General features: G+C 43.6%; 1 protein-coding gene across 4 annotated transcripts in view; it reads right to left on the bottom strand.

The window, feature by feature from the left end:
• The window catches only part of UBE2K (ubiquitin conjugating enzyme E2 K), an 85620-nt gene extending 71477 nt beyond the window's left edge, over positions 1–14143 (bottom strand). The window contains exon 1 of one of the 4 annotated variants that reach the window (XM_063808027.1): positions 13846–14143. In XM_063808027.1, the coding sequence (XP_063664097.1) occupies positions 13846–13908 (63 nt within the window). In that variant the 5' untranslated portion in view covers positions 13909–14143. 4 annotated transcript variants of the gene reach the window in all.
• Between the last annotated feature and the right edge of the window lie 1759 nt (positions 14144–15902).

Here is a 15902-nt window from a genome sequence, read left to right as displayed (position 1 = left end):
AGAAACCCTGTCTCTACTGGGAAAAAAAAAAAAAAAAAAAAAAAATTGGCCGGGCGCAGTGGCGGGTGGCTGTGGTCCCAGCTACTTGGGAGGCTGAGGCAGGAGAATGGCATGAACCCAGGAGGCGGAGCTTGCAGTGAGCTGAGATCTTGCCACTGCACTCCAGCCTGGGTGACAGAGCGAGACTCAGTCTCAAAAAAAAAAAAAAAAAAAAAAAAAAAAAAAAAAAAAAAAAATGGTTGTCGGTGCTATTGCACTCCAGCCTGGGCAACAGAGTGAGACTCCATCTCCAAAAAAAAAAAGGGGGGCAGTTTCAAGTAACTACGTTTTTTTTTTTCCCTTCCTCTTTTTTTCCTGAGATAGTCTTACAAAAAATAGTGACTATTTTTTTTTGAGACAGAGTCTCCCTCTCTTGCCCAGGATGGAATGCAATGGCACAATCTCGGCTTACTGCAACCTCTGCCTCCCCAGTTCAAGCAATTCTCCACCTCAGCCTCCCAAGTAGCTGGGATTACAGGCATGCACCACCACACCTGGCTAATTTTTTGTATTTTTAGTAGAGAGACGAGGTTTCTCCATGGTGTTCAGGCTGGTCTGGAACTCCTGACCTCAGGTGATCCGCCTGCCTTTGCCTCCTAAAGTGCTGGGATTACAGGAGTAAGCCACCTCTCCCAGGCAGAACTCTTTTAGTGGGAATGTAAATTGATTCAATCATCTGGAGAACAATGAAGCAATGTCCAGTCAGGCAGAAGCTGAAAATATGCTCAGGTCTTACAAATCTACTTCCTAGAAAAACTCTTACATGTCCCCCCAAAAATTATAAAAATGTCCAGTACATCCTTTTATCTAAAAGTTGGAATTAAATGCCATCAATAGGGAAATAAACTTTAAAAACTGACATGGAATACAATATAGTCTATATTAAAGAACTAGCACAACATGCACTATCACAGATCTTTAAAAAATAATGCTGCCGGGCGCGGTGGCTCACACCTGTAATCTCAGCACTTTGGGAGGCCGAGGCGGGCGGATCATGAAGTCAGGAGATCGAGACCATCCAGGCTAACACGGCGAAACCCTGTCTCTACCAAAAATACAAAAAATTAGCTGGGCGTGGTGGCGGGCGCCTGTAGTCCCAGATACTCGGGAGGCTGAGGCAGGAGAATGGCATGAACCCGGGAGGCAGAGCTTGCAGTGAGCCGAGATCACGCCACTGCACTCCAGCCTGGGCGACAAAGTGAGACTCCGTCTCAAAAAAAAAAAAAAAAAAAAGAGAAAAAGTTTCCAAGAGACATACATTACAATCATCCATAAAAACTGTTTTTAAAAAAAACTTAAAAAAAAAAAGCAAAAAAGTATTTCATTTTTAAATTCAGGAGATATTAACAGTAAAAACAAAAATATGAAGGGGAAGGATATACACTAACTTCACATAGCAGATACTCCTAGAAAGAAAGAAAAAATGGAATAAGAAAAAAGTTATCCAGTGAGCTTTACCTCTATGTTTTACAGTATTTGGGTAGAGGCAGTTTAGCCCACAGTATGAGAAGATTACAATCTGTTAAATATGGACCACAGATATAAAGATGTTCATGTATTACTTTTAAAACTTCTAAGTATAAAGTATTTCTTAGTTTTAAAAAAATCTTCAAAAATGTAGGGAGCAAGCAGCAGATATGAGTATAACTCTTTCCACCATAACCACCAATATTTTGGACGCACAGACCTGGTTTCAAACCTCTGTTCCACCACCAAGTTACTGATACTGAGAAAGTTACTTAATTTCTTCACAGCTGCAACTGTTGGATCTGTGAAACAAGAATACTATCAATCCCATAAAGCTGCCATATATAAAAAATGTCAGATAGGCAGGGTGCAGTAGCTCATGCCTGTAATCCCAGGACTTTGGGAGGCTGAGGCAGGAGGACTGCTTGAGCCCAGGAGTCTGACACCAGCTTGGGCAATATAGTGAGAACCTCAACTCCACAAAAAATTTTAAAAAAGATAATTTAGCCAGGTGTGGTGGCTACTAGGAAGGCTGAGGCAGGAGGATCACTTGAGCCCAGGAGTTCAAGGTTACAGTGAGCTATAAGGTCTTGCTCTGCTGCCACTGCACTCCAGCCTGGGCAACAGAGCAAGACCTTGTGTCTTAAAATCAATCAATCAGACAGTAGGCATTCAACTGTAGGCAGTTATTCTAAATTTGGAGTAAAAGCGAAGAACTAAAGGGAAGAGAAAGAAAAAAAGGGTTTTGCAGTGGTGTTTACAATTAATTGATCATAACCAGTTACAGACTTTTTTCCTTTTCCATTTCCACTGCTTCGTTTGACTAGCCTTAAAAATATAAAAAAATTTTAAAAAAGCATGTTCAATGAAATAAAGTTCTCCCATCTTTTCAGATTTACCTAAGAGAATAAAATGGATGTCAGATGAATGAGACTGCCTATTTTCTGGCTCCCAAAGCCCACTGAAAAAGGGATTTGCAAAGGGATCCAAGATTATACACCACAGGATTAGAATCTAGATTCTTTGGTCTAGTTTCAGGAAACCAGAGCCATGTCAAGAAATTCAAAATAATCCCATTATCTCTATAGCATTTGAGAGTTTCCCAAATAAACTTTTTCATTCAGGAAGGCAACATTTCAACACAAACTTTGAACGATTTATAACTGTCTCCTAAAGAAAGATTAAATAAATCACATCTGGAGAACAGAGCCCACATATATTCCTTTGTATTAATATATCCCCTCTTATCCACAGGGGACACGTTCCAAGATCCCTAGTGGATGCTTGAAACCACAGATAGTACCGACCCTATACGTACATACATATCATAAAGTTTAATCTATAAATTAAACACAAGAGATTAACAATGGAGTAATTATAACAATATATTGTAATGAAAGTTACGTGAATGTGCTCTCTCAAAATACCTTATTGTACTATACTCACTTATTTTTGGACGATGGTTGACAATGGGTAACTGAAACTGCAGAAAATCAAACTGCAGATAAGGGTGGACTACTTGGCCACTAGCCCCATGGATTATTGGCACACAGGTGACAAAGAAACACTATTAGAAGTACCTTAACCCTCATCTTGAGCTTTTCTTGAGGCATATTTACATCCAATAATCACTAAACCATTGAACAATACCTTTATAATCCAAGAATAATAAGCACGACAGAATATGAAAACATAGCTAATTCTGACATCTAACAGCTATCCGTTTACTGAATGTTTAATTATGTCCCAAGGTTGTTCTAAGCACCGCAAGGACTCTCCTAATCTTCCCACATTTTTACAGATTAAAAAAATCGAGATACAGAGCCAGTACTTCAGGTTTTAAGAAGAAAAGCCAGGACTCAAAGCAAATCTAATTCTAAAGCCCACGCTCTTAATTACTAAGCTAACTTAACTAAATTATGCTTCAGGAGTTAAAAATTTCTACCTCCTTGGCAAGTTCAAGTTCTCATACTAAGAGGAAAAAAAAAAAAAGACACAAATAATACTGCATTGTTATCCCCTTCTGTAAAGTTGTATTCGCAGTCAGCTTTTATACTATCATTTATGAAAAGGATATTCCCAAAAACCAACTACTTATTATGACTAAACTGGTATGCAAAAAGCCTGGGTTCACCATTAACCAGCTCTGTTTCTCTGAGAAACAATCAACCTCCTTGGGCCTCAATTTCCTGATTTTATAGATGAGAAGTTTGGCCTAGATCTGTTTCAGCTCTGAAATTCAATACATTTTGGCACATTTTCTAAGACACTATATTTTTCTTAAGAAAGATTTTGAAAAGCATCTTTTGAAAACTTTCAAACTTAAAATACATAATATATACTCACATCTATTCTTTTACTCAAACATACTCAAAACTAATCTGTTATTAGAAGTCAGGAAAGTAACTAGAAAGGAAGGCAGATTCCCATGGTACTGGGAAGGGTCTGTTTCTTGATTTGGATGCCAGTCACACTTTATTACGTACACATTTTACTTTAATATGAAAAAGGGCGGTTTTCCTCCCCAAAAGGTAACCATGAAGAAAGTTAAGATCATGATCTAACTCTAAAACTATGTTTGAGTATATAAGAGCTGTGCAACCTTTCTGTTCTAAATATGCAAATGTGCTTCTTGAATAATTGTATCAATAATCTCTTTGTTCCATAGTTCCAATTCATGTGCCTAAAGAAAAGTTCATTTACTTAAGAATCTCGGCCAGGCGTGGTGGCTCACGCCTGCAATCCCAGCACTTCGGGAGGCCAAGGCTGGCAGATCACCTGAGTCCCGGAGTTCGAGACCAGCCTGACTGACCACCATGGAGAAACCCGGTCTCTACTAAAAATACAAAATTAGCTGAGCGTGGTGGTGCATGCCTGTAATCCCAGCTTCTCGGGAGACTGAGGCAGGAGAATCGCTTGAACCCGGGAGGCAGAGGTTGCAATGAGCTGAGATTGCGCCATTGCACTCCAGCCTGGGCAACAAGAGCAAAACTGTCTCAGAAAAAAAAAAAATTGCAATATTACCAGAATTCCTTTGGGACTGTCTCCTGAAATTTGAGGTCAGTCTTAACTTTCCTCTAGAACTCAGCTCAAGAAGGCTGGGTGAGGTGGCTCATGCCTATAATCCCAGCACTTTGGGAGGCTGAGGCAGGAGGACTGCTTGAAGCCAGGAGTTCAAGACCAACCTGGGCAACATAGTGAGACCCCATCTCTACAAAAAATAAAAATTAGCCAGGTGTGGTGGCACACACCTGTAGTCCCAGCTACTCAGGAGGCTGAGGTGGAAGGCCTGCTAGAACCCAGGAGGTCAAGGCTGCAATGAGCTATGATTGTGCCCCTGGGCGACAGAGTGAGACCCCATCTCAAAAAAAAAAAAAAAGGCACCTAGCTCAAGAACCTCCCTCATACAGTCATACAGGCCAGGCACGATGGCTCATGCCTGTAATCCCAGCACTTTGAGAAGCCAAGGCAGGCGGATCACCTGAGGTCTGAAGTTCGAGACCAGCCTGGCTAGAAACCCCATCTCTACTAAAAATAGGAAAATTAGCTGGGTATGGTGGCACGTGCCTGTAATCCCAGCTACTGGGTCAAGCAGGAGAACTGCCTGACCTGGGAAGCAGAAGCTGCAGTGAGCCAAGATCATGTCACCGCACTCCAGCCTGGGTGAGAGAGTGAGATCCCATCTCAAACAAAACAAAACAAAAAAACTCCAGGTGGGGTGGCTCACACATGTAAGCCCAGCACTTTGGGAGGCCAAGACAGCCAGATCACCTGAGGTCAGGAGTGTGAGACCAGCCTGGTCAACATGGTGAAATCCAGTCTCTACTAAAAATACAAAAAACATTAGCCGGGTGTGGTGGCGCATGCCTGTAATTCCAGTCATTCTGGAGGCTGAGGCCTGAGAATCACTTGAAGCCAGGAGGCGGAGGCTGCAGTGAGCTGAGATAAAGCCACTGCACTCCAGGCTGGGTGACAGAGACTGACTCAAAACAAAACAAAAACAAAAAAGAACCTCCCTCATTCAAATACCCTCAGAATCCCATAGCATTTACACTTTGCCCCTCCCATTTTTATCTATCCTTTGTCCTGTATCTCCAACCAATTAAGCCTTTTGGGGCTGTGGTCAACATGTTCGGTAACTGTCAATAATGTATTCACTGGGAAATAAGAGTATATAGTCTTGGCTGGGCATTGTGGCTCACACTTGTAATCTTATGACTTTGGGAGACCAGCCTGGCCAACATCATAAAACCCTGTCTCTACTAACAATATAAAAAATTGGCTGGGCGTGGTGGGGCGCGCCTGTAATCCCAGCTACTTGGTAGGCTGAGGCAGGAGAACCGCTTGACCTGGGAGGTGGAGGCTGCAGTGAGCTTGGATCATGCTACTGGACTCCAGCCAGGGTGACACAGTGAGATTCCATCTGGGGAAAAAAAAAAAAAAAAGTCCAGGCATGCCAGGCATGGTGGCTCACCATTTAAGCCAAGCACTTTGGGAGGCCCAGGCAGGCAGATCATCTGAGGCCGCGAGTTTAAGACCAGCCTGGCCAATATAATGAAACCCTGTCTCTACTAAAACTACAAAAATTAGCTGGGTGTTGTGGCCGGACAGGGTGGCTCACACCTGTAATCCCAGCACTTTGGGAGGCCGAGGCAGGCAGATCACGAGGTCAGGAGATCGAGACCATCCTGGCTAACACGGTGAAACCCCATCTCTACTAAAAAAAAATACAAAAAATTAGCTGGGAGTGGTCGCGGATGCCTGTAGTCCCAGCTACTCAGGAGGCTGAGGCAGGAGAATGGCGTGTACCTGGGAGGCGGAGCTTGCAGTGAGCTGAGATAGCGCCACTGCACTCCAGCCTGGGTGACAGAGTGAGACTCCGTCTCAAAAAAAAAAATTAGCTGGGCATGGTGGCGCATGCCTGTAATCCCGGGATCCCAGCCATTCCAGAGGCTGAGGTATTGGTTGAACCTGGGAGGCGGAGGTTGCAGTGAGCTGAGATGGAGCCACTGCACTCCAGGCTGGGTGATAGAGCCGAGACTCTGTCACAAAAACAAAACAAAACAAAACAACAACAAAAAGGAATCTCATGCAGGTACCCTTTAGAATCCCATAGCATTTACTCTTTGCCCCCACCATTTTTATCTATCCTTTGTCTGCCCTGTATCTCTAACCAGTTAAGCCTTTTGGGGCTATAGTCAATATTTTCAATAACTGTCAATAATGTATTCACGGGAAATAAGAGTATATAGTCTTGGCTGGGCACGGTGGCTCACGCCTGTAATCCCAGCACTTTGGGAGGCCAAGGCAGTTGGATCACTTGAGGTCAGGGGTTCGAGACCAGCCTGGCCAACATGGTAAAACCCTGTCTCTACTAACAATACAAAATATTAGCTGGGCGTGATGGGGTGCGCCTGTAATACCAGCTACTCAGGAGGCTGAGGCACGAGAGTCGCTTGAACCCGGGAGGCAGAGGCTGTGGTGAGCTGAGATCGTGCCACCACACTCCAGCCTGGACAACAGAGCAAGACTCTGTCTCCCCCCCCCAAAAAAAAAAAAAAAAAAACCCAGGTGCAGTGGCTCATGCCTGCAATCCCAGCACTCTGGTAGGCCGAGGCGGCAGATCACAAGGTCAGGAGCTCGAGACCAGCCTGGCCAATACGGTAAAACCCCGTCTCTACTAAAAATACAAAAACAAAAACAAAACAAAACAAAAAAAACATTAGCCATGCATGCTGGCACATGCCTGTAATCCCAGCTACTCAGGAGGCTGAGACAGGAGAATTGCTTGAACCCGGGAGGCGGAGGTTGCGGTGAGCTGAGATGGTGCATTGCACTCCAGCCTGGGCGACAGAGGGAGACTCCGTCTAAAAAAAAAAAAAAAAAAAAAAAAGTGTATAGTCTTTAAGAAGGGGTGACAGGCCAAGCCTGGTGGCTCACGTCTGTAATCCCAGCACTTCAGGTGGCCAAGGCCGGAGGATCACTTCAGTCCAGGAGTTCGAGACCAGCCTGGGCAACATGGTGAAACCCCGTCTCTACAAAAAATTACATAAATTAGCTGGGCATGGTGGCAGACGCCTTTAGTCCCTGCTACTTGGAAGGCTGAGGTAGGAGGATCATCTAAGCCTGGGGAGTTCAAGGCTGCAGTGAACTGTGATCACGCCACTGCATTCTAGCTTTGGTGACAGTGAGACTCTGTCTCAAAAATAAATAAATAAAAAGGGAAGAAGCTAGGGAGCCCAGATGTGTCTAAACCTACGCTCAATGGACAGAGCTCAAAGTCTTTGTAACACTGTATACAAAGAATTCACCCCAAACATATTACCTGCACAGACTTTGATTTTTTTTTAACCCAATCTATAGGCTTTCCTTGCTCAACCCATTCCAGAAACCGTAAGAAACACTATTTAAATATTACATAAAACTGTAACTTACATAACTTTCAAACACACTTTTGAAAAAATAAAATAAAAATAAAAACTTTAAAAACCACTTTTTTACTATTTGGAGACAGTGTGTTGCTCTGTCACCCAGGCTGGAGTGCAGTGGCACAATCACCGCTCACTGCAGCCTCGACCTCCCAGACTCAAACGATTCTCCTGCCTCAGCCTCCCCAAGTGCTGCGATTACAGATGTGAGCCACCACACCTGCCTCTAGTCTTAGAAACAACTGTTCAAATTCTCGTTACATTCATTTTTGGTAGAGAATTTTACCTTTTTATTAAAATCAAAAGGGAGAAATTTTAAAAGAAAAACACTAAAAACGGGAAACAAACTTAAAAGTTTTAAAAATAAAACATTCAAAGCCAGTATATATTTTTTGTCTTTACTGTCTGTGTCCATTTATTCTTTAGATAAATTATCTTACACATCTGATACAGTTAAGTCTCAAAGTATTCTTTTTTTTTTTTTTTTTTTTTGAGATGGAGTCTCGCTCTGTCGCCAGGCTGCAGTGCAGTGGTGCCATCTCGCTCACTGCAACCTCCACCTCCCCGGTTCAAGCAATTCTCCTGCCTCAGCCTCCCAAGTAGCTGGGACTACAGGCACTTACCACCATGCCCGGCTAATTTTTGTATTTTTAGTAGAGACGGGGTTTCATCATGTTGGCCAGGATGGTCTCGATCTCCTGACCTCGTGATCCACCTGCCTAGGCCTCCCAAAGTGCTGGGATTACAGGCGTGAGCCACCACGCCTGGCTGTGTTCTTCTTATATAGTTAATACATAGCCAGGAATCATTTTCTTTTTTCATTTATGAGACAGGGTCTCGCTGATGCCCAGGCTAGAGTGCGGTCACATGATCACAATTCACTGCAGCCTTGACTTCATGGGCCCAAGCATCCTCCAGCCTCGGCCTCCCGAGTAGCTGCCACTATAGGCACATACCACCAGGCCTGGCTGATTTTTTTTAAAATGTTAGTAGTAACAAACTCTCACTATGTTGCCCAGGCTGGTCTTGAACTCCTGGCCTCAATCGAGTCTCAGCCCCCTAAAATGCTAGATTACAGGCATAAGCCACCCCACCTGGCCATAAACACTCTTTTAAAGAGTTTTGTCAGGCCAGCCTGGCCAACATGGTGAAACCCCCATCTCTACTAAAAATAAAAAAATTAACCAGGCATGGTAGTAGGTGCCTGTAATCCAAGCTACTCGGGAGGCTGAGGCAGAATGGCTTGCACCCAGGAGGTGGAGGTTGCAGTGAGCTGAGATCGTGCCACTGCACTCCAGCCTGGGTGACTGAGCAAGACTCTGTATCAAAAAAAAAAAGTTTTGTCTACATAGTTCTCAACATATGGCAGTCTGGGGACATTTTTAGTTGATGCATCCAGCAAGAAGAGATAGTGGGGACATGCGCTGGGGGTCTGCAGTGCTACCTGCATATACTGGTAGAGGTCAGGGATGTTGCTAAACATCCCACAATGCACAGGAGAGCCACTCAACAAAGAACTATCTGCCCAAAAGGTCAGTAGTGCCAAGGTTAAAAAATCCATGGTCTACAGAAATCAAAAGACTTACTTTTAGAGATTTACAACTACTTCTATTACAGAATAATCTACATCAAGCTAGATCAAGTACATTAAAATTTTAAAGGAAAATAGACACAAAAATCTATTTAAATGATGAGGGAAAACTTAATGTACTATAGTAATTTTCACGAAACCAATTTGTTTATGCCATAGATTTAAACACGCCCTATGAGACTAGAAAATGTTGGCCAGGTGCAGTAGCTCACTCCTGTAATCCCAGCAATTTGGGAAGTCGAGGCGGGTGGATCACCTGAGGTCGGGAGTTCAAGACCAGCCTGACCAACATGGAGAAACCTCGTCTCTACTTAAAATACAAAATTAGCCAGCCATGGTGGTGCATGCCTATAATCCCAGCTACTCAGGAGGCCGAGGCAGGAGAATTGCTTGAATCCAGGAGGCGGAGGTTGGGGTGAGCCAAGATCGCGCCATTGCACTCCAGCCTGGGCAACAAAAGCAAAACTCCGTCTCAAAAAAAAAAAAAAAAAAGAAAATGTTACCAAAGTGCAATTACAACATGAAAAACCAACAGGTGCCATATAGCATAAGACCAACAAGAGAGTGCACTGATTTAAGGGTGTTTTATTTCATTAAGTTTCAAATTTTAAAATATTTGGTATATTGAAATTCAAGTAAATCTGGCTGGGTGTGGTGGCTCATGCCTGTAATCCCAGCACTTTGGGAGGTTGAGGCAGGCGGATCACTTGAAGTTAGGAGTTCGAGACCAGCCTGGCCAACATGGTGAAACGTCGTCTCTACTAAAAATACAAAAATTAGCTGGGCATGGTGGCGGGCACCTGTAATCCCAGCTACTCAGGAGGCTAAGGCGGGAGAATCTCTAGAACCTGGGAGGCAGAGGTTGTGGTGAGCTGAGATCGCACCACTGCACTCCAGTCTGGGCGAGAGAGCGAGATTCCTTCTTAAAAGAAAAAAAAAAAAACATGAAAGAAAGAAATTCAAGTAAATCTTAAAGTTAATTATAGGTAACACTTATTTCAATGAGTTTAAACTAGCAAATTAAACTGTGTTTAAATCCTTTAACCAGTAATACAAACCAGGCTCGATTTTTTAAATTAATTAAAAGCATGCCTACCCTTAGCAAGTCATGACAGCGTGGTACAATATGAACACAAGCAGACCTAGATCCAAATCCCAGGCTCTGTGATTGCAGACAAATAATTTAACTTCTCTAAATCTCTATTTTCTCATCTAGGAAATAGGACATCTAAAGAACTGTTCTTAAGAATTAGCAATAACGTAAAAACAAATGATACTAAGAACAACTAGCCATTCTACAAATGGCAGCTAGTTATTTACAGCAGCAATAACTAATAGTAAATAATAAAACTTATGAATAAAACATTGATTATGGGTTTATATCCTCACAATCAATAATTTACTTATGTAATCCTACTCATAAAATAACTAATTATAAAATGTACTTTACATCAATATTCCATGCCTAACAACTTTGGAATATTATTTAAAACTACTTAAAATTCACACTCATATTTAAAAACAAACATCTAAAACAAAGAAAATAAATATTAATAAATAAAAAGAAACATCTGACAAATTTCCAAACACTGTCTTAAGGGAAAGAGGCCAAATGATGCCTTTAAGTAAATCACATTTGTATGACACAAAATTCAAAAAATATCTATACCCCATGCCCCAGACACCCAACTCTCTGCACAGAAAGCAATCAATTTTACCAATTTCTCATGAAACCTTTTACCCATACAGGCAAATACACACATTCCCTTCTTTTTGACACAAATGGTGGCCTCTTCCACAGTATTCTGCACCTTGCTTTTTCACATTTATCTTGTTGGCTGTATTTTAACACACTCTAAGAACGGCCACTTATAATCTCTCATAACCAGAATCCAGTAAGCGTCAGCTATCTTTACAAAGGCACTTATAAGGCCACCCCAAAAAGTCCTTAAATCAACCAGGGTTCTTAGTAAACACAAGCATACAAACACATGAAATAAACTTCGGTAAAGTGCTGATTTACCAAAAAAGTGACATGATGAAACATTTATTTGATCAGCCATTCAAAAGACTGTATTTACACCCTTAAAAAGGAAACACATGGACTATACTACAAGTCTTCAATGAGTTGAAAATAACAATACACTTATAGAACTGGGGCTACTAAAATATCAAAAAATACTGGTGAAAATAAGCTATTTATTGGTTATATTTATTCCAAGATTAAATGATGTGACCCTTTCCTAAATGTTCTTTGCAACTTATTTTCCCTGAAGTTTCCTTCCATATTTATACAGGTACTGTTCTAAACAAAACAAACAAACAACAAAAACAACAAAAAACCTGTCTATTTGCATTTCCTGTTTTCTTCTTCTGAAACACTTTTGATGCTTATCTGAAGTAAGGCTTCATCATCCCTTACGTATAAAGAGCAGTGTTTTTTTAATATGCATTACTAGAGAGCAATACAAGTATTTCTGGTAATCTTCAACTTAGTACTAAGAATACCACGGTGAAAAGTCAGCTCATAAAAAGCAAAGAGACCACATTAATTACCAGAGTAGTAACTTACTGTTTCTGTTACTTACAGTAACAGAAAATAAAGCATTAAAAGTCTATTAAGTTTCAGGCTTGTACAACCTTATTAAACAAGAAATGTTTCCAGTTGTTGGCAACAATATTACCTGCTATCTTTCATTAGGAGTATATATGTCAACTAACCTGGAATACATTTTCATATTAAATAAGTTAAAATTGCTGTTTCATTGTATCAGTACAGACACTTATGACTCTACTTCTGCATTGTACCACAAAATACAAAGTCATCCTTCCATTCAGAGTTTTAGCATATGAACAAACATAGAGGTCAGAGTTCATACACATGCTCTGTAAAACCGACCATGACTTATATACTACTTTCAATAAGTCTGTTGTCATTTTTGAATTTTAAATAATTTTTTCTCCATGTATACTCATCACATACTTAGAATGCTGAATTTCACAAATTATTATTGACACTATTAAAGTACTAACCGTAAAAGAAAAACACAAATAGCAATGATATATTCAATAATGGTATGTGAATCTTAAAAATAATCATTTTCTGTATTACTTTTTGTTTAATTCATGTGGGGAAGACAATCTGGCATTCTTGTTGATCTTGGTATGAGAAACTGTACTAATACTTGCATAATTTTGAGTCAAATTACTAGAGCACTGTGAATATCTTACATAAATAAACGTAGTACAAATGTATCTAAATTCTGCAGGACTTAAGAGCAACGGGAGGCAACTTTTTTGAAAATCTGTTAAGTCGTGATAAATCTCAATAAGGAGATGAAACAATGTATTAATCTGGTGAAATTTCACATTTTTAATAGGTCTGCTTTTCAAAAGTAAGAATCAAGTTAACTATGAGGGACATTATAATGAAGTTTCGTGGCACAACACGAGTCACAGAGGCACTGTCTTAGGACAGTCTCTCTGATCTGTAACTTGTAAACAATATTTTGAAATAAGCTACTCATACATTCCATTATTTGTTTCCTAACTAACAATATTTACATGTCTTTAATACACCAAACACCTTGCCTTTGCCCACTCAAAAGATTGAGATGTCAATAAAGATGAGGCCTAGGAATCTGGGGGATAAGTGGAAAAGAGATAATTATCTTATTTGGAATTAACTTGCTAACTCAGGTGAAAATTCCCTTACCCCTGCCACCAAATACGACAGTATTCTATTATGTCTCCCTTTGACTCCTAACACCCAACTAAGAAGGACTAACTCTGAATGTCCTTCCTTTTTAATCAATACCTAAGGACTCACTGCTCCTTCCCTAAGAAAAGAACAGTGAAGGCCTGACAGGCAATAACCCCGAATACCCTCAAAAGTGTGGGCCTTCGAGCAGCACTGCTCTTGGGATCCAGTTACCACCTTTCCCCTTCCCCCAACCCACTTCCCGGGTTTTCTCAGGCTCGGCCTGCTCCCTCCCCACCCCACAGCCACATTTCCAGCTGCGGCCACCGCCTCGGGTTCTCTTGTGAGCTTCCACCCCTCCGAGGAGTTGCCCCCTGTCCATCACCTCCCCAAACCATGTTCCACCCCAGACCACCCGCCCGCGAGACCGTCCATCCTAGCGCTCTGGGAGGGGAGGGGAAGGCGGCGGAAGGAGGAGGGGAACACTGGTGCTTCCTCACAGGCAGAAGGGCGGCCGCAAGGAGGACCACCCAGGGACTACCGGGGATATCGGGGTCGCAGCTGGGAGGACCCTCCCGCCCCAGGCAGAGGTAGGGGATATCCGGGAGTTCATTTCTGACCTCCTCGCTCTTCAGCACCTCCTTGAACTCCCGCTTGATTCGCTGCACCGCGATGTTGGCCATGTCTCCGCCCGCAGCTGATTCGTACCCGCCTCCTCCGCCACCGCTACGACCACCGCCACCGCCGCCACCTCTTCCTCCACCGCCTCCTCCCTCGGCGATTCAGACCTGAGCACACGAACACTGCCACTACCACCCTGGCCGCCGCGCTCCCTTCAGTGTGGAATCACCTCCGCGCCCGGCCACCAAAATGGCGCCGGGTCGGCGCATGCGCACGACGTTGACCCGGCCGGGCGGCGCAGCCGCTCCCGTTGTAGCCCCCCGTACGCCCGAGCCACGAGCTCGCGTCTCGGCTGGGGCTGCGGCCGCGTGGCTCCGCCCTGCCGGCGTCTGGGGCCGCGAGGGTGCGGCTTCCAAGCTGGCCGGCCCTAGCCGGCCCCCCCGGTCCTTCCCGGCGCCTCCGCTCCTGTTTAAACCCGGGTGCTGTGGTCTGGGCTTCCAGCGCTGGCCTCTGACCGAAGGTTCGGGCGCAACCGAACGGGTTTCCGACGCCGCACTCGGCTGGAACGCCGCCCTGACTCAGCTAGACCCGGAACCCGGAGGCTGAACGCCGTGTCTAGCGCAGGAAAACGCTCTCCCGGATCTCGGTCCGGCCCATTTTCAGTTGGTGTAGCCCCAGAAAATCTACTGCAGTCGTTTTTGTTCTGCAACATTTATAGTACCACGATTATTCCCATCATCTCAGGTAGCACAGATTATTGAATTAAGGCTGGTTATTGTTGGATCAGATTGGGTTTGAGACAGGTACTCGGTGGAGAGGCCTGAGGGTGGGTTTAGAAGCCAGATGTTGATCTTTGACCTATTTAATACCGAGCTTGACACACACACACAATCTCTCTCTCTCTCTCTCTCTCTCACACACACACACACACACACTTACTCCTATGCCCATCCCTAGAGTGTTGGGTGGGCCTAAGACTGCGTTTCTAACAAGTCTCCCAGTTGCTGCTGCTGTTGGTGCTGGTTCCGGGACCACATTATGAGAACCACTGAACTGAAGCATGTGAAAATTCACATATATTAAAGTGAAAATTGGAGAAATGGAAACAATTACAGTACCCTTCAGGGGACTCGGGGTTGGGGAGGGGGAGCCTTATTTCTGTAAACCTAGGCCTCAAAGGTGCCTGGTGATAGTAGGCACTCAATAAATATTGAATGAGTAAATGAGTACAGATAAGACTAAAACGTTTTTGCTGGCGCGGCGGATCGCTTGAGGTCAGGAGTCCGAGACCAGCCTGGCCAACATGGTGAAACCCCATCTCTACTAAAAATACAAAAATCAGCCAGGTGTGGTGGCAGGCACCTGTAATCCCAGCTATTCTGGAGGCTGAGGCAGGAAAATCGCTTGAACCTGGGGGTGGGAGGTTGCAGTGAGCGAGATCGCGCCACTGCACTCCAGCCTGGGCCACAGTGCAAGATTCTGTCTCAAACAAAACAAAACAAAACAAAACAAAAAGTATAAAATATTTTAAGTGGAAAGTAAGTTTGAAAGTGGTTTCTGGGCCACGTGCGGTGGCTCACGCCTGTAATCCCAGCACTTTGGGAGGCCGAGGCGGGCGGATCACGAGGTCAGGAGATCAAGACCATCCTGGCTAACACGGTGAAACCCCGTCTCTACTAAAAAAATATAAAAAAATTAGCTGGACGTGGTGGCGGGCGCCTGTAGTCCCAGCTACTCGGGAGGCTGAGGCAGGAGAATGGCGTGAACCCGGGAGGCGGAGCTTGCAGCGAGCGAGATTGCGCCACTGCACTCCAGTCTGGGCAACGGAGCGAGACTCCGTCTCAAAAAAAAAAACAACAAACAAACAAACAAAAGAAAGTGGTTTCTGGTCGGGCGCGGTGGCTCACGCCTGTAATCCCAGCACTTTGGAAGGCCGAGGGGGAGCAGATCACTTGAGCCCAGGAGTTTGAGACCAACCTGGGCCCTATGGTGAAATCCTGTCTCTAAAGATAATAATTTTTAAAAAAGAAAGTGGTTTCTAAGGTGCATAGTAATA

The sequence above is a fragment of the Pan troglodytes genome, chromosome 3 (assembly GCF_028858775.2).
Source record: "Pan troglodytes isolate AG18354 chromosome 3, NHGRI_mPanTro3-v2.0_pri, whole genome shotgun sequence".
Lineage (NCBI taxonomy): Eukaryota > Metazoa > Chordata > Mammalia > Primates > Hominidae > Pan > Pan troglodytes.
Note: the sequence above shows the minus strand (reverse complement) of the source record. Positions and strands in the feature narration are given on the sequence as shown.